Here is a 23,211-nt window from a genome sequence, read left to right as displayed (position 1 = left end):
ATGAACAATAATGCCTTTATATATTCATACGGTCACACTTAACAACCTCAAATGCTAGTCTGGCATCCTAATTCATATAATAAATATCTCCGTTCATGGAGATCATCTATGCCACACATGCGATTTGCTATGTTTACAATTTTGCGAGGTACCCCACAACATCTATTAGAAATTGAGCAAGGAATGTCATCATTCTCATCAAGATAAGGTACCAACCCTTTCCCAAGATATGCTTTATGCACAAACAGCTCGTAAGCTTCTTTCTCTCGAAGGGGCTCAACTTTGATCGGTTGAAATTGATCCAACAACCTACATTTTAAGGTAGAGTTAGTTGTTAATACTAGCTTGCACTTGCTCCCTTCTGCAGGGACAGAGATCCCTATCTGATCCAAAGAAAAAACAACCTCTGGTACACCATCTAAGAAGAGAGCGAAACTGACAAAACTTGCAAGTTTATCTGACAGCTTTTTAGCCCTTACATTCAAGTCATCATCACTGGCGAGATCACAGTTCACAGCTGCAGCAACAGCAGACTGTACATTCTTGATAGTAAACTGATCCGGGAAAGTGATCCAAAAAACATGATCAAACCTGTCAACCCACCTTACTGCACTATTGTGCAGGTGCTTCATCAGAAAGGTCTTACCAACTCCTTCTACCCCATGAATGGCAATCCTTCCAACCTTATCATCTTGCAGTAAAAGCTCTAGCTTCATCAAAGTATTTGAAGCTACTTGTCCAACTACTGCTTCCACCGGCAATAAATTGCCACGAAATAGGCCTCGTGCATACGACATGACATGCCTAGATAGCACATCATCACCTTTCTTGTCTAGTACTTCCAAAGCATCAACCAATGTGTCAATACCCCATCTCATCTTCAATCTAGTTACTAAGCTCCACCATCCTTCAACTTGTTGTCCTCCTAACAAGCATTCCGATTTCTTAACTATCTCCTGCACTTCATCCATCCAGTGACCGAGGTCATTTGCTGGCTTTTGTTTCTCGCTTGGCTCGACCTGAAAGAAATCCCCAAAGTCCTGCAGCTTGGCTCTTATAAATTCAGTTTTACCCTTCATAATTCTTTTTCTTTCATCAAGGCAATTGCCCCAAAACAAGATAATCAACAGACCCATCAATCCACAAAGTATGGTGAAGGACAACATTAGTAAAAAAAAAAAAAAAAAAAAAAAAAAAAAAAAAAAAAAAACCCTCCCTGTATACTCCAAGTCTGAATCCTCTAACAGCCCTTTAGCCTAGAAGTGTTCATAGGTCGGATCAAACCAGGGGCATACCAAATCTCATTCTGGCACAAACAACAACACGGAATCCGACCCACTTCATCAGAGTGGACTTGGTTTGATCACAGGGTGGACTTGGTTAGATCAACTCTACCTTGAATTGATAAACGGGTAGGGTAGGGTAGGGTCGGGTCAGGTCGGATCAACAAAGTTTTAAATACAATTTCGACAGAAACCAGACAATTCAAGTCCACAACCCTCTCCAAACTTTCCTTCCCAAATATATGAAGTGAAAAGGCAATAAACAATACAAGAACAATCAGCTAACTAAAACAAGTGCAGAATTAATTGTAATTGTACTTCTTATCATTTAAACTTAAAAGACAAAGTGATGATAGTGGAAGAATCGAAACCTGGTGTTATACAGCTTCGTACTATATTAACAGACCCTCAACAACCAGTGATATTTTCCCGAGTTTCTCACAGAGAGTAAGCGTGTGTTTCCTGAAAATCTTGAAGTATTTGTTTTCCTAAAAAAAATACCTGCAAATCTGCAATATTATAGGAGATTTTAAAAAATTCTACCACGGCTATATAAGGAAAACGATGGCTTATTGCGTAAATAGGTCGTTGCCACTCTTGGCAGTCTTCCTGGCAGCTTCCTGCCTTCCTTTCATCATCCCAAACTAAAGTAGGGTGTATGTGGGTTTGACTTTTCCTGGAGTCAACATGTAAGGGTTATTATTATTATTATTATTGTTACTCCGTATTATATTGTTGTTATTAAATTATTATCATTATAAGTTGCCATACAAGGAAAAAAAAAAAACAAATAAACAAACAATCTAAAACATCAATATGAAAAAGTGGAAAGCTTGCAACATGAATCAAACAACAAAACTCACATAATTATATCTTTCCTTTCTTATTATTAATTGGAAATAAGTGTATAAATAGTGTTAAAAATACAAATTTTGCAATATCATATTATCTAATGACCCACTAAAATTGTTGGGCAAATATATAATTTGTATGTATTTACAGCAAGAGAGTAAGAAAAAAAAACTGCGGTATCGTCTTATAATACTCGTATATACATAACATAAAGGCGCAGGAACAAGTTATTTGAAGCTCAAAGGCTTATTAAGTTTCACATCCATATATAGAGACATAGAGTTACTAATTACAAAAGATTTACATAAAAGGCCATAATAATGGCTCATTATTTACCGCATCTAAAATTAAACAAGGCCAAATGTGATGTGAGTAGTGACATCATGCATCCTGCTGGCCTGAAAATAAATATACAAGGATTAATACAACAAAAAAGAATTGCTGATCAACATATAAACTGAGAAAATAATGGGCAAAAATTACTTGAATATTAATATGACAGTGCACATGTAAATATGATCAAGGAATAAACATATAAATTCAATATCGACTTCTACTTGATGTTCATGGTATGACTGCTTTGCTCACTACCTTTGCAAGAATAAACAAACTCAAATACACAATATAGCATAATCCTCACACTGGTTCTCGTATTTGTTCAGTTCAAAAGCACGGTGTGCAGCATCAGACAAGAGGTTGGGGGATAGGGGCTAGGGCCTTTGCAAGACAAGAAATCGACCACCTAAGAAATTCTGCTAGGCTTTGTTCAGTTGACAATCATATGTACGATTATCTACTGCTAAATGGCACATGAACTATCTCAATTAAAATTGCAACACCATAACGAGTTAACAACAATACGTATAGACAATAAACAGAATGAACCAAGGCTATTGCAGATTCATAAAAACTTGCCCTCATTATAAAAGGAAAAGCAATAGTACAATCTTCACTTCAAAAAAATACAAAAAAGCATAGTAAATATGGCTTTCCTACAATTACAGAAGTAACATTGTAAAATAATAGAGTATATAAACTGATTTTGGGCTTTAACCCAGCTTAAGCTTTCAGCTAAGTTGTCCTTTAAGATACTATCAAGAGTTAGCATGACAAAAAAGGTCTAAACACAAGCAATGAGATTATATTTGTACATCTAATAAGGTAGAGGTATTAATTTCATAGTGTAATAGTGTTGGTTATCTCCAAGCCACAAAGAGAGATTGTTATATACACCCGGGTGTACAGTACACCAAAGGGCATTTGTTTGTTCATTTAATGATAAAATGAGCAAAAAATACTCTTGGTATAAAACAATTTCTAAGCCACAAACCTTCTCATTCTCCTGTTTTCCTTCTCCTTTTTCACCCCATTTGACCCATCAAACGCCTCATTAAGCCTCATTTCTCTGAAATTTCCACTTTAAAATTAGAGGATCCCTGGACTAGTTTACAATTCCAACCACAATGTAAATTCCAAACTTATGCTTCTTAATTATTTTGTCTAAAAATCTTACTGTTTAAGACTCATATATATAACTTATTTTAAAATCAGTAAATTTGTAGAAAAGAAATGATTAGTTAATTTTATTTTATTTTTATTTACTTTTTAAAGTCATGACCAATAAAAAAAAAAAAAAGTTAAACGTATGAACAATTTCAGCCCCTACAAGGGAGAAAAACCCCCCAACATCCACCACAGGTGTTGGGTGTGTTCTCAAAAGGATTTGATGCAGTAAAATAGAAATATCTAAGGTTGAGTGGTTGGTGTGTCAAGACCGTCAACTTCAATATGGTATGTATAGGATGTGTTTATGCACTGAGTGGTGGATAACTGGATATCAGGAAACTTTCACATAATTTGGTATTATGCAATAACGGAAGTAAAATTGTTACCATGACCTGCACTCATGCCCATCTTCAAGGCCAACAATTAATGACTCTGATCACATCCAGATTCTGAAGCCCCCCGTGTAGAGTTTTTTGATCTGAATAGAGTTTGCAGTGAATTTAGTATCACTTTGGTTTAGTTGTAATGAATCCCACCATTCATCCGGTCCTTCAATTTGTTGAAGCATTGGCAGAAGAACTTTGTGTTGATCATCCAAGAAAAAGGAGAATGGGAGCTGCGTCAATTTAGGACAGTCATCAACCAGAATTGACTGTAAAGAGGTGCAAAGCAATAGGCCCCTGTAGATGCTGGACAGCATCGGCAACTTTGTCAGCTCTAACCTTCTTAAATTTGGCAACTCAAAAGTGTGACGACTACATTCAGATGGGGTTCTGTTAAGACTGTTACAATCTTCGTCTGAAATCAACTCCTTCAACTCAGAACAGTCCCTAATTTCCAATATTTCAAGACTTTCAAGACCCATAATTTGTGTACGGGTGAATAACTTCTCAATATCATGGCACCTACTAATTGTACATATTTCTAGGTTTGGAAGGAGTCCACCACTTTTTACATCTCCATCCAAGTGATGTTTCGAGTTGTGCGGCTTGGAATTTTCCCTGTACAATTTTTTACATTCTGTGTCATAACCTTGAGAATTTCCTGCATGGACATTTTTGTAACTTGAACTATTCCAGTTCAGCATATCACATAGGCTGCCTAGACCTTCACAATTGTTTATGTGCAACTGATTGAGATTTTCCGGTAGGACTAGCTGTTCTCTTTCAGCAGCAAGAGAACACCCATAAAAGGATACTATATTGCTATAATGCCACACTTCTTTGTAAGTTTTCTTCTCTTGCTCCACAACATCTCCAACTTGCAGATGGAAACTATCCAACAATCGCCAGTGTTCAGACTTAACATAACAATTGTAGTCACCAATGTTATGGAATGTTGCATCAAGAATCTCCAAGGACCTTAGATTATCCAACTGTTGCAAGATCCCCATCACATAGCATGATATACGCTTCAATGCAGGCAGCCTGGCAATCAACCCATAATTCAACTCCTTTAATTTGTGAAAACCAGAGAGATCAAGTTCTCTCAGCATGGTTAGCTTCTCTATACCATAAGGAATTCTTTTAATGGCACTGTAACCTAGGTCCAAGATTCGCAAAGCATTCAAGTTAGCCAATGAAGGCACGTATGTAAGCTTCTGACAACAACGAAGAAGTAAGCTTTTTAGACTCTGCAGATCACTAATTGAGTCAGGTAGACTCTGAATGCTAGTGCTTGACAGATCAAGGACAAAGAGACTAGGCATATTCAAAAAGAACGATGCAGGAACATTTTTCAAAGGGATGTGCTGCAATAGCAAGACTGAAAGCTTGGGATACTTTGGGGAAGAGCCTAAAGGAATATCTGTAATGTCATTTCTTGCCAGTGAGACAGCATGGAAATCTTCCTTGAATGCCAGTGCTTCCGCCAGGTCTTTAAACTGTGAACCACATTTGACCAAAAACTGTGGTCTGATATTTTGCCTGGTAATTCTAATAGCCATATTCCTGATCACATCATGCATCTTCACAAAATGATACGCTTCAGAGGAATCCAGCAAGCTGCAGTCCACAAGTTTATTTATTATGGTGTGACCCTTGTCATATTGCGCTTGCAAAGACGACACCTCCTCTATCAGACCCACAGAAATCCAAAGTCGTATCAACTCTTCTCTCGGGATCTTGCAGTTTTTAGGATACAAAGTGCAATACAAAAGAGAAAGCTTGATTGTTGCATTGGTCAGCTTTGCATAAGACCAATGCAATTTCAAAAATAAATCTGTGGTTATCAGTAATTCATGCTCTTTGGGAATTCCTCTGAGTCTATGAAGGGTAAGTTTCCACTCAGAAACACTATTTACCCCCCTTAAACTCCTCGCCAAATGAACAATGGAAATTGGGAGGCCTGCACACTCCTGGCAAATAAGCCTTGCTACGTGCCCAATGTCATCAGAAGTCAATGTTTCACAACTCCCATGTCCAAGTACACTGCAAAATAACTCCCATGCTTCACAAGATCCAAGCATGCCAATCTTAATTGTCTTTTTGCAACCTATTCTCCCACAAACGCTCAACATTCGAGTTGTTATGATCACCTTACATGCACCAGAGAATGGGATCCCAACCTTCTCAAAGGAGAAATGGTCCCACAAATTGTCAAGGAACAACACATATTTTACTTTCTTTGCCAAGAAATTATGCAACATAGCCGCTCTCCTGGTTTCGTCTTTCTCCTGATCAAGGTCAAGACCAACTGCGCTTGAAATGCACAGTTGCAATTTGTGAACATCGAAACCCATCCCCACAGTCACCCACACAAGAACATATGGAAGCTCACTCTGTAAAAGTCGGTTATAAACGTGAATAGCAAGGGTAGTCTTGCCGCAACCACCCATCCCAAACACACCAATTTTGTCAATCTTATCATCGTTCAACCAACTCATAATCTTTTCAAGATTTTCCAAGCTCACTTTGCCTACCATGGACCTGACTCCTAATGCCACCCTTTCCTCTCTCTGATGCTTTCCACAAGATTGAACAACATAATTTTTCCTCAGATTGTCAGATGCAACCCCAGAATTAGTTTGGTTTTCCACATTCTCAAGGCTTACACTTTTCAAATTCCTCATTCTCCCCCAAATCAAATCAGAAGCCATAATCCATTCCTTTGAGATTGAATCCTGAATAATAATTTATCTAAATAAAAAAAAACACATCAGTTTTTTATTTATATATATATATATATATATATATATATATATATATATATATATATATATATATATATATATATATATATATATATAGTTAAAACTAGAATGCACCTATGCTAGCAAGAGATAGTCAATTTGCAAAAGAAAACAATAAAAAATTTCAAATATTTTCTCTATTGAAATTTTCAAAAAAAATATTTTCTTGCTTGATTGATATTCATTTATTGACAATAATTTCAACCTTTTCCGTGCTTGATTGATATCCCTGTCTTTAAAAAGAAAAATTGAAATAACTTTTATGAAAAGTGTTTACACAATTAAACCTCTAAAGAGTTAGGATTCTTTTAGCATCACTATGGATTTCTATTTTTTGGTTTTTTTTGTTTTCCAAAATCATATGATATGTCATACAATGAATAAAAAATTAGTTAAATTTATTAAATTCATGATAATTTTGAAAACTGACAACAGAAAAGTAACAACAGTTTTTTTCAGTTTTTGGTTTTTTGTTTTCAAAAAAACTAAAAAATGAAAGCAAAAAAACACTGCCAAACAAGACCTTAATTAATCATTTGCCCTCACTATTGTTAAATGTCTTTTTTAAAACTCTAAAAAATAGCTTGCGGGCAATTATCCCGCTAAAAATATATATTTTTATATCTTCCCTCATTAATGTTGACAACACAACTGATAGAATATAGGATTAATATTCTAGATATTCTGTTATAGTTGGATATATTTTGTATATATTTTGTAATTATCTTTTGAGATTTCCTAACAAGATTAGGACTCATACTTGTAACCCTATATATTGAGATTAATGGAATCGACTCCAATCTAAGGGAGTTTCATATTATCTAACATGGTATGATATCCTAGATTACGATCCTAGCTTCCGCTAAATACTACCTCCGCTTCACATTACTCGCAACAAAGGGGTATTATTTGTGAGATATAAAATATTCGTTTGTTGCGAGTAATGCGAAGCAGAGGTAGTATTTTTTTCTTCGTTTCTCTATAGCCATCAGATCCCAATTTGTTTCCTACTCCACCAATTTTTCCACAGCAATTTTGTAACACCTGATTTCTTCTTTACCCATCCTGCTTTAATTTACTTTGGTGTATCTAACTTCTTGCTGTCATCATGGGTAATGACGACACCAATGATAAGAGTGGTAACAGTGGTAATGCTACTTCCTCCAATTTCCACCCGGCTTTTGGTGTCAACAATATCAAGAACTCAATACCTCTTATTCTTGATCGAGAGAAGGTCCAGTGATGACAGCTCATGCGTTTAATGTTCTAGAGTGTCACGCTCATGCGTTTAATGTTCTTGATCACATCGACCCTAAAACACGTAAGTCGTCGGATATATCGGAGGACATGTGGAAAAGACTTGATTCAGTCGTCAAAAACTGGATCTATGGCACTATTTCGACTGATTTGCTAGTAACAGTCATGGCTAGAGGGGATACGGCTCAACAAATTTGGGACAAATTAAAGGCGCTATTTCAAGATAACAAGACTTCCCGTGCCGTATATCTTGAGAATCAATTTAACACCTTGCATCTGTCCAAGACATCTCTTCGTATTGTCGTGAGTTGAAGAACTTAAAGGATCAACTAGCTAATGTTGATCAACCAGTCTCGGAGCAAAAATTAGTAATTCGCTTAGTCTCGGGTCTCGTGAATACTGATTTTGATACAGTTGCAGCCATGATTCAACAAACGGAGCCGCTGCCTTTGTTTGAAACTGCCAGATCACGCCTCGTGCTTGAAGTAACACGACGTGCCAATGATAACACCGACTCACCGTCCTCCTTCGTGGCTCAATCGACTAATGGACCATCTTCACCATCCACCACCCCAGCAGTCTCAGGGACAACAAGCTGGCCGTGGTGGGTTGCCTGGTGGTCGAGGACACGGCAGAGGGCATGGCCGCGACCGTGGTCAAGCACAACAACAGCCCCAACAGCAGTAGGCCACGGCGCCACAATGGGGCCAACCCGAGTGGGCTAGTCCTCCAGCACAGCAGCAAGGGCCGCTGCAATGGGCCTCGGCTCCATACCCTTTCCCACAGCAGGCCCGTTCAGCGGCTCCAGCAAGCCCATTGCCTCAACAGGCCCACTTCTTTGGGCCGAGTCAAAGCACTCCTATGTACCAGCAACCCCAACAACAAGCATACCTCACACATGGGTCGGGATATGGCCCCGCAATGACCCCAACCGAGCTCGAGAATGCTTTCTCAACAATGGGTTTGCAAAATTACGACCCCTCTTGGTATATGGACTCCGGAGCAACTTCCCACATGACGAATAATGCTGGTAAACTCTTACCCCTTTTTAATATAAGCACAAATAATTATAATCTTGTGGGTAACGGTCAACGCATTCCAATTACGGGTTATGGTTAGTAGGGGTGTACATAAGTTAGACCGGACCTGAAACCCGACCTGATCCGGACCTGTTTAGACCGGACCGGAACCGGACCGGTAAATTCAGGTCCGGTCCCGGTCTGTAAAAAACATGGATTCCGGTTTTCAGGTCCGGTCCGGGTCAAACCCGGGGGTTTCAGGTCCGGACCTGAAGACCGGTTTTAAGCTCTATTTTGTAAAAAAGTTCAGCATTCCCTTAATATCCTACTAAACCCTAAATGCAACACTCATAGAGTCATAACCGTCACTTCTAATTTCTCATTTCCTTCCTCCTTTCTCTCTCTCTTAATTCTCAATCATTCTCTATAATCTCTCTCCACCCACACAAACTGGCAAGGTTGCTGCCGCCGGCTGCACCACCGTCAACCCACTGCGACGTCAAGCACCAGAGCTGTCACTGCTGCACCGTCGACCCACCAGTCCAACACGCGACCCAGCCCCACCTCTTCACATTCGGCCCTCCCACTGCGGTCATTCGATCGGTCACCACAAGCTCTAGCGCGTGACCGTCCAAGGGTCCATTACGAGAGGCGAGATCCACCATTAGTCCCCGTAACTGATTACAATTCTAGATTATTCAATTTTTTTTTTTTTGGATTTGTTCATTTTAATTAGAATTAAAGTTTAGGCTTATATGCTTAGTCTTCTTACGGTAAGTTTCAAATTAGATTTGTAATTTAAATTTTATTCTCTTAATTTGGGTTCAAATTTTACTGAATTTTTTTTTTTTTTTTTTTTGAGAAAATTTTTTACTGAATTTTGATTGTTGATACTATAGTAATATTTACAAGTATTAAATGTATAATACGGAGTAGAATACATTGATATTTATTCAATTTGTGAATTTGGAATTTTTTTTTTTTTTTTAAATCTATAAGGTGATTCAGGTCTATCCGGTCCAAAACCGGGACCGGACCTGATTGTTCAGGTCTGACCCGGAACCGGACCTGTCAAATCAGGTCCGGTCTCCGGTCCTTAAAAAATCTTGATTCAGGTCCCGGTCTCAACAGGTCCGGTCCAGGTCCGGTCCGGTTTTGGACCGGTGTACAGCCCTAATGGTTAGTCAAGCATTACAAATAAACCCCTTGCCCTACGTGATGTTTATTTAGCTCCCCAAATTATCAAAAACTTAATTTCTGTTCATAAATTTACCACCGATAATTCTGTGTCTATTGAGTTTGATCCTAGTGGTTTTTCTGTGAAGGATCTTCGAACAGGGAAAATTCTAACCAGATGCAATAGTGCGGGGGATCTCTCACCGCCTTATCTCCATCCACATGGCACAACCGCTTAGGACATCCCGGAGCACCCACTCTAAGCTTTCTTAGGAATAGAAATTTGATTGATTGTAATAAGGAGCTAGCCTCCAATAGTTATTGCATAGGTTGTCAATTAGGAAAACATGTTCGTTTGCCGTTTCATAACTCTAATAGTACTACTCATTCTGCTTTTGACATTATTCATGCTGATTTGTGGACCTCTCCTATTCGTAGTGATAAAGGACATAAATACTATCTAGTTTTATTAGATGATTTTACTCATTATGTGTGGACTATTCCTCTTGTTTACAAATCGCAAGCTTTTCAAACCATTCCCAATTTTCGACAATATGTGTTAACTCAATTTGAACGTCCTGTCAAATCCTTTCAAAGCGACCATGGTCGTGAATTTGATAATGACCCCTTCAAACTTTTTTGTGTCAAAAATGGTTTGGTTTTTCGATTCTCTTGTCCACATACATCCTCACAAAATGGCAAAGCCGAACGCATGATTCGTACGATTAACAATGTTAAACGTACTTTTCTTTTTCATGCTTCCCTTCCATCTTCTTTTTGGCATCATGCCCTTGAAACGACAACCTATCTTATCAATATTTTACCGACTAAAACTCTCAATCATATCACTCCGGCTCAAGCTCTTTTTCGGGTTGTTCCATTTTACACTCACCTTCGAGTCTTTGGGTGTCTATGCTTCCCAAACTTGTCTGCTATCGCTCCACATAAATTAGCACCCCGCTGTACACCTTGTGTTTTCCTAAGTTACCCCGAGCATGGTGGATATAGGTGCTTTGATCTCACAACTCGTAAAATAATTATTTCTAGACATGTTGTGTTTGATGAACACGTCTACCCCTTTAAAAATCTTGCTAATCACCAATCTCATGATTATGATTTCTTGAAATGTGAAGATCCATCCCCTTTACTGCACCAACTCAATCCCATTCATTTTTCTTCTATATCTGCAAACACACCGGGCCAAGTTATAGCCCAGCCCACAAGAGAGCCTCAGCCAAGGCCCTGACCCAGCTCACGCTGGATTCCCAGCGGGCCAGCCAGCTTCTCCGCACAGGCCGAACACCCCCCTTCCATTACTGGCCTACCCAGCCGCACAACAAGCTACTAGCCCTCCTACCCAACCTCTTCACGCCACTTCTTCTCGGCATAGCCAACCCACTTACACACCACCACCTCTTCGAGGGCACACACCAATCAAACCCACTCGACTTCCACCATTATCTCCACAAATGCAAACCCGAGCCAAACATGGCATTGTCAAACCAAATCCCAAATACGGCTTATCTGCCACCATTCGTTCCCCACTTCCGAGAAATCACAAACAAGCTCTTTCAGACCCAAATTGGAATGTTGCGATACGTGATGAATATAGTGCTTTAATTGAAACGGGGACATGGGAGTTGGTCCCTAGACCTATGGGGGTGAACATTGTTAATTGCATATGGTTGTTTCATCATAAAGTCAATGCTAATTGTGATCTTGAAAGACACAAAGCTCGTTTAGTTTGTGATAGCAGGTCTCGGGTCAAAATGGACATTCATTTCGTTCGAGAAAAGGTAGCGTTGGATCATGTACAGGTCTTACACGTTCCTTCTCGGTATCAGTTTGCAGAGAAAGGCTTACCTCGACAACTATTTGTGGATTTCAGGTCCAGTCTTAGCGTACGTCCTCCTCCCGCTACGACTGTGGGGGTGTGATAGAATATAGGATTAATATTCTAGATATTTTGTTATCGTTGGATATATTTTATATATATTTTGTAATTATTTTTTGAGATTTCCTAACGAGGACTCATACTTGTAACCCTATATATTGAGATTAACGGAATTGACTCCAATCTAAGAGAGTTTCATATTATCTAACAACAACTAACCCTGTGCTATGTGCCTCTTGTACCAACTAATCCTATAAACAAAGATAAATCACAAAATGAGAGGGGGATAACTCAAGTGGTTTGAGTTTTCCTCCCGATTCCAGGAGATCCTATGTCGATTCTTAGGGCATGTTCTGAGCTGAACTAAATATTATATGAGAGAAGGAATCTATTAACTATTACTAAAACAGAAATTTGCTGACATCATACACCCCCCTCCCTATCCTATGTCACACTTTCACATTAATATTTTCCCGCCATTTTGTTGTATGATGTCATACTCCCTCCGTCCCAAATTACTCGCAACGGTTTGACTTTTTGCATTATTCACACATCTCTCTATGACCATCTTTTTTAACTATTCTATGAAAGTAAATGTAATCATGTAAGATATTGTTAGGTCTATTTTAATGTATAGTTTCTTAATATAAACTTTTTATAACTTATATAAATATATAATAAAAGATATCAACGGTCAAACATGTGCATCGGCAAGCGTGTCCAGTCAAACTGTTGCAAGTAAATTGGGACAGAGGAAGTAATTTTTTTTTCATTTTATAAAAAAAACTACAAGTTGCATCAAATTATAAATATTGTATTAGATAATAGATGCATACTATAACTACGGTTGTATCAAATTGCATTAGATAAAGTTTGTTGGTTACCTATAATTACGGAGCTATCAAATTGTATATTGTATCAAGCCAAAGTATTGTACAGTATTAGATAACATCCATTAAAGTTTGTGAGGATAAGTGTAAATAAAAAAAATAAAATTAAAAAAAAAAAACAATAATTATCCTATGAATACGAAACTTAATCTAATGCATGGTGATCATGTGGAGCATTTGCTAATATATATTTATATGTTGTAACTTTTTACAACATTGTGTGTTATGTATTTTAAGGTATGAAAATATTTGTCTTCTACGTTTCAATTAGCAATTTAGTTTACTCATATTAATGTCAATTATTTTGATTATTTGGTAGTAACTTTTTTAATCATATAGGATATATGAAAATGTCTACACAACAATATGAGTTCATTGAAAATATAACTCCAACGAAGGAAAATATGACAATTAAGATACGATTATACGAATAATACGCTTATGGAAGCCACGAGGCTTGATAATCCAAATTACTATAGTAGCATTGAGATAGTATGTCTCGATGAAAAGGTAGTGATAATATATTCAAAATAAATACTTAAGTCACATACAAAACAATTTTAACTCTATTTTTGAGTAATTAAGTCACATGCAAAACGATTACTTCAACATACTAATTTGATTATGAAATATATACATTAAAAGAAGTAAAGAGCAACTTTTATAATCTCACTAAATAAAAAACACATGATAATGATTAATTTCATATAATAATATAAATTTAAATTAGGTAAAATATTTATTATCACCGTGCAACGCATAGATACTAATCTAGTTAAGAACTAAACTAAAAATAATCTGAAGAGAACAGGCCCTTACCCCGCCTTTGTAGCTCTCTAAAACACCAAAAATAATCGCAAAATATCCACATAATATTCCTAAGAGGCGCAAATTCGGTTGCTTAATATGTAATATGATGTGGCAGGTGAGGTGACACTAATTTGGGGTCCGCTCTCCTCTCATTAACCCCATATAAATATATATGAGAAAGGAAAATAACATATGAGGCCGTAATAAAAAATAAAAAATAAAAAATTAATTTAATATATATAGGCTTTTTCAAGGGATTTTAAAACACCATATATAAAAAGGAAATAGTTAATTTTCGTCAAGAAAAAAAAAAGTATTTTAAATTTATAATTCTAAAAATTCAATAGCCACATAAGCAAAAACAACCAATTAGATTTTAAGTATTTTTTATTTAAATTCAGATGCCACGTAAACTGTTTTCAAAAAACAAAAAACAAAAAAAAAAAAAGATACCACGTAAACTATAAAAGATAATTTGAGAGGTTAAATTAAATCACACATTTTCTTATGGCCATTTGCAAAAGAATAATATAGCCCCTATAATAACACTCGAAGTAACCTTTATAGGTTTATAAAGGTTAAGATAATATTTAGGGAACGTTCAACAATATCTTTAGATATTATATTTATGTTAATAGTTTATCTTATTCCAAAAGTCCTAATGTTAAGGTTATGGAATATCTCGCAACTATATATATTGTAAAGATGTTAATGAGAAACTTGAGCCGTTTAATTGATTTTGACAATAACACTGATTGAATAACCTGTGTGTGAAACTGTGACACTAATCAAATAACCCCATGAGGAACAATGTGGTCAACTCAACTACATATAGAGTTAGTGTAAGTTAAATTAAAAATGATTTTTTTTTTTTTTTTTGAATAAAAATGAAAATCATCATATGATTATAAGGATTTTAGCAAATTAAATATAGGCGAAATAAAATTGAAAGAAAAAAATGCAATTTTGAAAATAAAAAAAAAAAATTCTATTAATTTTTTTTTTTTTAATCTTTTGTCATTAAAGACTTTATAAATACATCTACCAAATGAGAAAAAGATTTCTAATTAATTTTTCAATAAAAAAATTCAAAAAATCACAAGAACTTTATAGTATAATTAATCAATTTATAAATGACTTACAAAATAAAAATAATTTTTCCCAATAGGAATTTTATTGAAAATTTTATGTCTAAAACATCTTAAATATGAGATTACATAAATTTATAATATAAAAATACAAATAAACCGCACATTTGGGGCTTCATCTAGTAAATAACTAAAACAAAGTCCATCCCATCCCAATCTTCTTGTTGGATTGATTTATCTAAACTACACTAATCTACAAGGAAGAATAAAATAAAAAGGGTCTAATTCAATTGCTATTAATGTGTATTTTTCAAATGTATAATTAAATATGAGATGGGGATATAATCAAATTTGTATTAATACGTATATTATTACTATATAATATTTACAAAAAAATTTCATTATAGAATTAAAAATATTTACTAATAAAATCAATAATCAATAACTATATATACTAAAAATATTTTTAAGTCAACTGATTATTGAGGAAAAAAAATGCAACATGCTTAAGAGAGAATGAATAATAGTGTGCAAAAAAAAAAAAAAATCTATTCACAGATAATATAAATTTGTTGGTGAAATATATATAAATATACATATATACGCATTTTAAAATATCTATTTGCTAATAATAGACTTTCATAATAAATTCATTTTACAAATTAATTATTAGTTAGATTTAATTTTTTTTATTAAATATAATATAAATTAAAAAATAATTATTGAAAGTAATCGAGTATGACACAAGACCTAATTTAGTATCACATATAAAACAAAGTATAAAAAAGAATTAATTATTTTTTATACTAAAAGAGTAATGTAATAAGATAATTAGACAAGTATGAAATTTGTTACTTACCTCCGGGTGTATGGAACTAACCGTGAACCCACAGTTAGTTTTCGCTTTTCATTTAAAGATTAAATGAAAAACAACAAAATACTTATAAGTGTATGGTACAAATCTCACACAAGTAACTTGGAAAATAGACTTAAAATAAACTCAGAATTAAAAAAAAAGGAAAATGCTATACATAGCCCTTAGGCTACGTATAAGCATTAAATTTACACTTGAAAATCGTAAAAAGTTTAGAAATCATCAAAATATAAACACTAATTACACTGATTTACGAGTGTTTTTGTCGTGAATTCCTAATTTTATACAATTTTCAAGAGTATATTTAATGCTTATATATAGGGCTACATATAACATTACCCTTAAAAAAAACACAAAGTTTTCAAAAAAAAATTTGGGACAGAGTATTTAATTATAACACCACTAATTAAAGCATGAATTTGTGATATTTTTCCAAATTAACTATCTTGGGAGAAGCGATCGTGTGAAAGCAAAAAAGACACGGTTTGCAACTTTACACAATTTAAAGGCAAGAGTTTAAGCTGAAAAAAAAAAAAAAAAAAGAAAGCTGTTAAATTCGATTTGTTTTATAGATGTCGCATATTACTTTATTAGTACGAGTAATGAATTGAATTTACTTTTAAGAAATATAGATCCATTCAATTTTATTTTAGATTTGGTCAAAATATTTTCTGGGTTCAAATTTTAAACTAGTAAGAGATAATTCAAAAGCATAAGAACCAAATAAAAACAAAACTATCTTGCATAAAATGATCCTAACTCCCAACCAAAAAAATATAATAATAAAAGTACTGTAACATATTTGCACCAAAAAAAGAAAAAAAATATTTCGTATATTACTATATTAAAAATAGCAAGGATTAAATCAGTAAACCCAGAAAGCTAGACTGAGCACAGATCAGAAAAATTACCGGCGAATTGGCCTTCTTGAGGAGTTGGGGATGGAAATGAGAGTATGTGATACTCAACGATGAGAGAGAATTATGCTTTTATATTGCAGTAGGTTTGGAATTGGAGCACATGACTGGCATATCGTCAAGATACTTTTATCCTATGTTGGTCTTGTTGGACTTTGTAAAAAGGACTTGTTTATTTCAACAATTTTTTTATTATTTTTTTTTTATCTGATGGTGAGGTTTGATTTCATCAAAACTTGACTTTACGTATTACTCCCTTCGTATTTTAATAAGTGTTACTTCCTCCATCCGTAAATTACATTCCTCTTTGTAAAATTACACGGGAATTAAGGAGGAAAGAATAAGAAAAATAACAATAATGAAATATTTCAATGGGAAATACAAAACATTAAATGATGTCTTTGAGTAAAACAAAGATAGATTAATGATTAATGATGTCATATCATCAATCCTTTGCAAAAAAAAAAGGACCAATAACATGCTTCTAATTGAAAATTAAGAACCAATCATATGCATTAGGTTAGTTATGGGAAGTACAAACTTGAGAAAAACGATAGAGAGAGAAAATAAGAGTGAGATTAGGATAATAAGAGTGAAAAAGCATTAAATATACAACAGAAAAAAAGAGTTGATTTGGGATATTTGGAAAAAAAAAAAAACTTACTAAAAATGGAAAGAGGGAATGTAATTTTGGAATACCCAAAATAGAAACCAGGAATATAATTTAAGGACGGAGGGAGTACACTTTAATCGACACATAGTTTAGGTAATTTAATTGACTTAAATAAAATAATAGGTAAGTGTGGTAGTTAGAGTATTAAAGAATTGTAAAAGAAAGATAGTGGGATTAACAGTTTATTGAAAAATAATAAATGTGAGAGGAAAGATATAATAAAAAAAGTAATAGTGGGTTTCAGTGAGGATCATGAGAGGAGAGAGATATGATATTTAAATATAACTTTTTGCCAAAAAGGAAGTGTAACAGTTATTAAAACACGGAGGAAGTACCTCCATTTCATATTATTTGCAAATATTAGACATATTTTTCTTTACTTTATGTTAAATCGTTGCAAATAATATAAAACAGAGGGAGTATATGGTGATTTATATAAAATAAATAAATCAAAAGGATTTTGTTACTCTCTTTATTTTATTTTTTTATATGTTTCTTTTTTTTTTTTTTTTAGGATTTTTTTTATAAGTTAGAGTTGAGATTTTCCACTATTTATATGTCATTATTGACTTAATTTTTATTTTTTTTCCCAATATGTGATATATAACACCTAAATTAGTTAGTGAGATTTTATTTTTATCCCCACACATATAAGGCCTTATCCTGTTTTGCATTAATTGAATAACCTCCGGTATAGGTGTCAATTCAGATAACCAGATGGAGTTTGGGTCGAGTTTATTTAGGTCGGATATGTTCGGGTCAAAATTAATTTTTTTACTCGGATCAAGTAGGGTCGGGTAAAATTTGGGTCATGGTCTATCAAGTCCAGGTCGTCTATGGGTCGGGTCAACACGAGTGTAAAACGGGTTTGACTAGGTTAAGTTCGGGTAGGATGGACTTGGGTCGGGTTCATTTCGGTTCGGTCAAGTTCGGTTTGATTAAGATAAGGTTGATCCAGTATTTGGTCAATTTCGATTCAATTCTTTTCCGTGTTTGTCTAGATTTTGGTCGAGTTGACCTAATTTAATATCTAAATAAGGTTATTTTAAAAATAGAGTAATAATTGAATTTTTACCTTATTATTGGGACGATATCAAGCCATTCATGTGTCATTTCTCATATTGCGTGGTTAATCATTACAAAATGCGTGCAATAAGGATCTCACCCTTCAAGACAGATTCGTGAACGGTCAATCTACTTAATGGAAGTTTCATTGCTGAATGACTTGTCTGCTCGACAATATAATCCAAAGATGAGGTAAGGTCGCTAACCTTCTTTCGTCCGGGTCGTAATGAAAAGTTTTTTCGTATATAAAGCAGGGCAAGCAATAAGGAACGAAGTGTAGTGAAGTTCTCCCAATGCTGCTGGAGAGGAAAGATGGGAAGAGAAGGAACCCGACTTACCACTAGCGCCTATCCGTAGCAGCCCGCTACCTTGAAGCCTCCTTTGAATCCATCAGTTCTTGTTTTATATTTATCTTGGAGCCAAATTCAAATTGAATAATTATCGATAATTTATCATATCTATGAACATTAGTGAAACAAATAGTAATGAACTAGTGATAGACTGTTAGATTGATACATGATAGTCACATATGGTGATATACAAAAAAGAATGTCCTCTTCTTAAGGTACTACATACTCTTCAATTGTTTAATCTTATGAGGCTATGAGTACTATTAGTTTGTTTTTATTACTAATTCAATTTGTATAAGATATTTGTTAGAGTTTTAGACTTTCTAACTTATCAATAATTAGTAAATATGTAAATATATAGTAGTATAAGAACATGAAAAAAAAATCAATAATAGGTTGGGTTTAAAATTATGGCCGGGTTTGAATCGGATCAGGTTAAATTTAAATCGGTTTAACATCGGGTCGGGTTAATATGAGTTCGGGTTAAAACAGGTCGGATTAAATCGGTTATTTAATTTGTCGGGTCATTTTCGGATCGGATTGAGTTCAAGTAGGGTCAAATTGGTTCGGTTTGAGTTTAATTCGGGTCATATCGGTTCGGGTTAAGTTCAAATCGGGTTAAATCGGTACCGGGTTAAGTTCAGATCGGGTTAAATTTGGATTCAGATTAAGTTTGAGTCGGTTGTAGATCGAATTTGAGTCCTGAATTTTTCGAGTCATAATGGATGATTATAGTTTAAAACGGATAATTTTTTTCGAATCAGTTAGGTATAATCACTACGCCCTCTATATGCACTAATATGGGCATATGGCAACTACTGGTGCTTGGCAAGGTAACGGCCCACTCTAGCTCTATCTTTATCGCCCACTAACATATTCTAGAAAGCACATCCTAAATAAGCACATCATTCATGTTGTAACCACCTAGGAATTGTTATAGGTTCACAGTCAACTAACTATCGGTCAGCCCACATCGTTCCATAGGGCCTGTTTGGTGCTATTCCCCAGTAGACATCCCAACGTCCAGTTAAGGCCCCGTTCTTTAGAGCTGTTCTGCTCTGCTGAGCGCTACTTTGCTCAAATCAAATCTGCTCTGCTCTGCTCTGCTCAAAAGAAATCTGCTCTGCTCTGCTCTACTCTATTTTCAAATAATAATTAATAATAACAATAATAATAATTAATATTCAATAATAATAATAATTAATATTGTATTGATGATAATAATTTATTATTTTGAATAATATTAATAATTATTAATAAAATAATTTTAATAATTATTAATATTAATGATAATTAATATTTATTAATCATAGTAATAATTAATAATAATAGTTATCATTATTAATATTTAATAATTCAAACTATTAAGAATTAATATTTAATAATATTATTAATTAATAATTTCTAATAATTATAACAATTCTTTCAAAAAAATAAATAATAATAATAACAATTAATAACAATTTCTTTTATAAACATTTGATATTAGAATCACAATGTGTAGAAACATTATATGTATGTGGGTATTGATTGTTAGTTCATTGAGTTGAATTATTTTTCAAATCTTTCCATACAATTTAAGAATTAAAAAAAAGAGGTTGTTTTCAAGTAGTACTTTGTATATCATTATTATATTTAGGGTATAAAATATATGATTAAGACAAATTTATAAGTAAAATCATTATTACTCATTAAATCATTTTATTTTAAAATTTTTGTGAAATAAATATAAGTAAACCATTGTCTTTTATCTTTCTACTATTAACATATGTTAAATATGGTATACATATATTTATGTTTTCACTCACCTAAATCAATGGTATATGCACTTAGTAATAGTAATAGTAATAGTAGTAATAATAATAATAATAATAATAATAATAACAACAACATTAATAATAATAACATTAATAATAGTATTAATAATAATAGTAATAATAATAATAACAACATTAATAATAATAACATTAATAATAATAACATTAATAATAATAATAATAATAATTTCTCTCGTTTAGGGGCGATTAGGGTAGGGCAGGGTAGGCTTCCACGTCCTTTTCCGGCGCATTTTCCGGCGATTAGGGTCGTTCAGGTCAGGCGAGTTCGCGTCAGGTGGTTCCGGTGGTTCAGGCGGTTATTTTAGGGGCGAAATTCAGGTGGTTTTGGGCTTTTTTGGTGCAGTTTTGAGGCGCAATTTCCAGGCAATTTTCAGGCGATTTTCAGTCCGGTGTTTTGCTGCTCGTTTTCCCAGTTTCCGGCGACTTGGAGGCGTGTTTTCCAGGTGTTTTTGGGGCTGTTTTCATGCGGTTTTAAGTGTTGGTGTGATTTGGGTGTGCAGTTTTGGCGATCTTCTCGTGGGTGTTATGCCTCCTATTGTTCCGTTCCATTGCCCATTTGTGGGTCTTAATGGGTGTTGTGATGGCCGGGGTAATGGGCTCACAAAGACCTCTTTGCTTACTCATCTCCGTGATCGTCATTGGTGTGCAAGTGCGCGGGATTTGACCCGGCACTCTCTTTCTTCTAATTTGGCTATTTTCTTGGAGGCGGAGTCTACCTTTCGTCGTATGGGCATTTGGCTTTGTGGGGAGTGTTTCAAGACGCATACTCTTCGTACGAAGTGTCGGCATGGTCCTGGTCCTAATGATTTTGTGGCCCCTCCTGATTCTGGGGATGGTGTTGTGGGTTTTGTTCTTTATGGTTTTACAAAACCGCAGGGTCCTTCGGTGATATCTGATCTTGTTCCAGGTGTGCCTCGTGAGCCTCAATTTGCTTTTGATGTTGCTCTTCTTGATAGTCTGCTATCTAAGCGGTTTCGTTCGGTGAAATCTATTCCTCCTAAGTGTCGATTGGGTTTTTCTCGGGTTCTCAAAGGGGCCCTTGATAAGGTGATTTGTCAGCCTGGTGACATCTCTTGTTGGGTTCAATTGCTTGTGTTGCCTCTTTGTGTCCTTAAAACCTTTTCGCCGAGGAGTAGCCGTGAGTGTTCTTCAGGGGTCAGGCGTCAGCGGCAGGAAGAGAGTATCACCTCTGCTATTCGTTCTTGGTGTGAGCCTGGTGGTTCTGTGCAACTTGTGCGTGACACGTTGGCTGATGTGTCTCCGCCTTTATTGGATGCTGATGAGGACGTTGATTTGTCTGAGCGTAATATTAAGCAGTGTAAGAGAAAGATTTCTGACGGACATTACACTGCTGCTGTTAGGGTTCTTTCGTCTTCTGGTCTTGCCCCTTACAATGATGCTACTCTTGCAGATTTTCAAGCTAAGCACCCTTCTTTTCCGGCTCCTATCTTACCTGATGTTCCCATTGATCAGCACCTTATTGCTACTCCTGCTGTTGTTTTGGATCAGATTAGGGGTTTTCTGCGAGGTACGTCATGCGGTAGAGACGGCTTGCGTGCTCAACACCTTATGGATTGTTTGAGTGGTGCTGCAGTTGCTATTTCAGATGAGTTGGTGGCCTCTATTACGCAGGTGGTTAATCTTTTTCTCGCTGGGAAATGTCTTGCTGCGTTGGGAGAATATATTGTTAGTGCTCCTCTTACGCCTCTTGTTAAGCCTGGTGGTGGTATTCGACCTATTGCGGTGGGTACCGTTTGGAGACGTCTGGTTTCAAAGGTTGGGGCTGCTTTGATTGGTCCGCGTTTGGGTAGCTATCTAGGAGGTCTTCAGTTTGGTGTCGGGGTGCCGGTGGGTGGTGAGGCCATTCTTCATGCTGTTAATCGTTTGGTTGAGGCTCGTGGTAGTGAAGTTGGCCTTTCCATGTTGCTGGTGGATTTCCAGAATGCATTTAATTTGGTGGACCGTTCGGCTTTGTTACGTGAAGTTCGTCTCCGTTGTCCAGCTCTCTCGCGATGGGTTGAATTCTGTTACTCTACTCCAGCCAGGTTGTTTTACGGGGAGCATACCTTATGGTCATGTCAGGGGGTGCAGCAGGGTGATCCTCTAGGCCCTTTGCCTTTTGCTTTAGTTCTTCATCCGTTAGTGTGCCAAATCAGGGTTTCTTTTGATTTATGTTTGCAGGCTTGGTATTTAGATGACGGCACTATTATTGGTGACACCTTAGTTCTAGGAAAGGTTTTGGAGTTGATTTTGGCTGAGGGACCTCGTCTCGGACTCCATGTTAATGTTGAGAAAACGGAAGTTTTCTGGCCCTCGGAGGACCCTCGTAGCCGTCTCGTGGATGTCTTTCCTCCAGATATTGGTCGTCCTGTCCATGGCGTTAAGTTGCTGGGTGGTCCTGTCAGTGCTGATTCTTCTTTCTGTGGTGAGCTTGTTACGTAGAGAGTGTCGAAGACTATTGTGCTAATGGATGCTATTGCTATGCTCGATGATCCCCAATGCGAGTTGTTGCTTCTTCGTGCGTGTATT

General features: G+C 35.6%; 2 protein-coding genes across 7 annotated transcripts; both read right to left on the bottom strand.

The window, feature by feature from the left end:
- Nucleotides 1-1,843, bottom strand: LOC145570196 (putative disease resistance protein At4g27220). Of its 2 annotated transcripts, none has more exons than XM_081629221.1 (2): nucleotides 1,655-1,843; nucleotides 1-1,040 (listed from the first exon to the last, which is right to left on the bottom strand). In XM_081629221.1, exon 2 carries the CDS (start codon nucleotides 969-971, stop codon nucleotides 48-50), a length of 924 nt encoding a protein of 307 aa, XP_081485347.1. In that variant the 5' UTR covers nucleotides 972-1,040; nucleotides 1,655-1,843; the 3' UTR covers nucleotides 1-47. The 2 variants fall into 2 exon arrangements, with proteins under 2 accessions (XP_081485347.1, XP_081485348.1); XM_081629222.1 differs by lacking the exon at nucleotides 1,655-1,843 and having other exon boundaries at nucleotides 1-309; nucleotides 405-1,648.
- Nucleotides 1,844-1,846: 3 nt separating this feature from the next.
- LOC145570195 (putative disease resistance protein At4g27220) lies at nucleotides 1,847-16,854 on the bottom strand. 5 transcript variants are annotated; one of them, XR_014096408.1, is made up of 5 exons: nucleotides 16,751-16,854; nucleotides 4,028-6,778; nucleotides 3,466-3,540; nucleotides 2,472-2,533; nucleotides 1,847-1,959 (listed from the first exon to the last, which is right to left on the bottom strand). XR_014096408.1 is itself a non-coding variant. In XM_081629220.1 (3 exons), the coding sequence occupies exon 2, from the start codon at nucleotides 6,736-6,738 to the stop codon at nucleotides 4,078-4,080; it is 2,661 nt and encodes an 886-aa protein (XP_081485346.1). In that variant the 5' UTR covers nucleotides 6,739-6,778; nucleotides 16,751-16,854; the 3' UTR covers nucleotides 2,149-2,533; nucleotides 4,034-4,077. The 5 variants fall into 5 exon arrangements, 2 of the variants coding, with proteins under 2 accessions (XP_081485346.1, XP_081485345.1); XR_014096406.1 differs by lacking the exon at nucleotides 1,847-1,959 and having other exon boundaries at nucleotides 2,149-2,533; XR_014096407.1 differs by lacking the exons at nucleotides 1,847-1,959; nucleotides 3,466-3,540 and having other exon boundaries at nucleotides 2,149-2,533.
- Between the last annotated feature and the right edge of the window lie 6,357 nt (nucleotides 16,855-23,211).

Source organism: Chenopodium album, chromosome 12 (assembly GCF_948465745.1).
Source record: "Chenopodium album chromosome 12, dcCheAlbu1.1, whole genome shotgun sequence".
NCBI lineage: Eukaryota > Viridiplantae > Streptophyta > Magnoliopsida > Caryophyllales > Amaranthaceae > Chenopodium > Chenopodium album.
The sequence above is the reverse complement of the archived record's forward strand: the minus strand, read 5'-3'. Positions and strand labels throughout refer to the sequence as shown.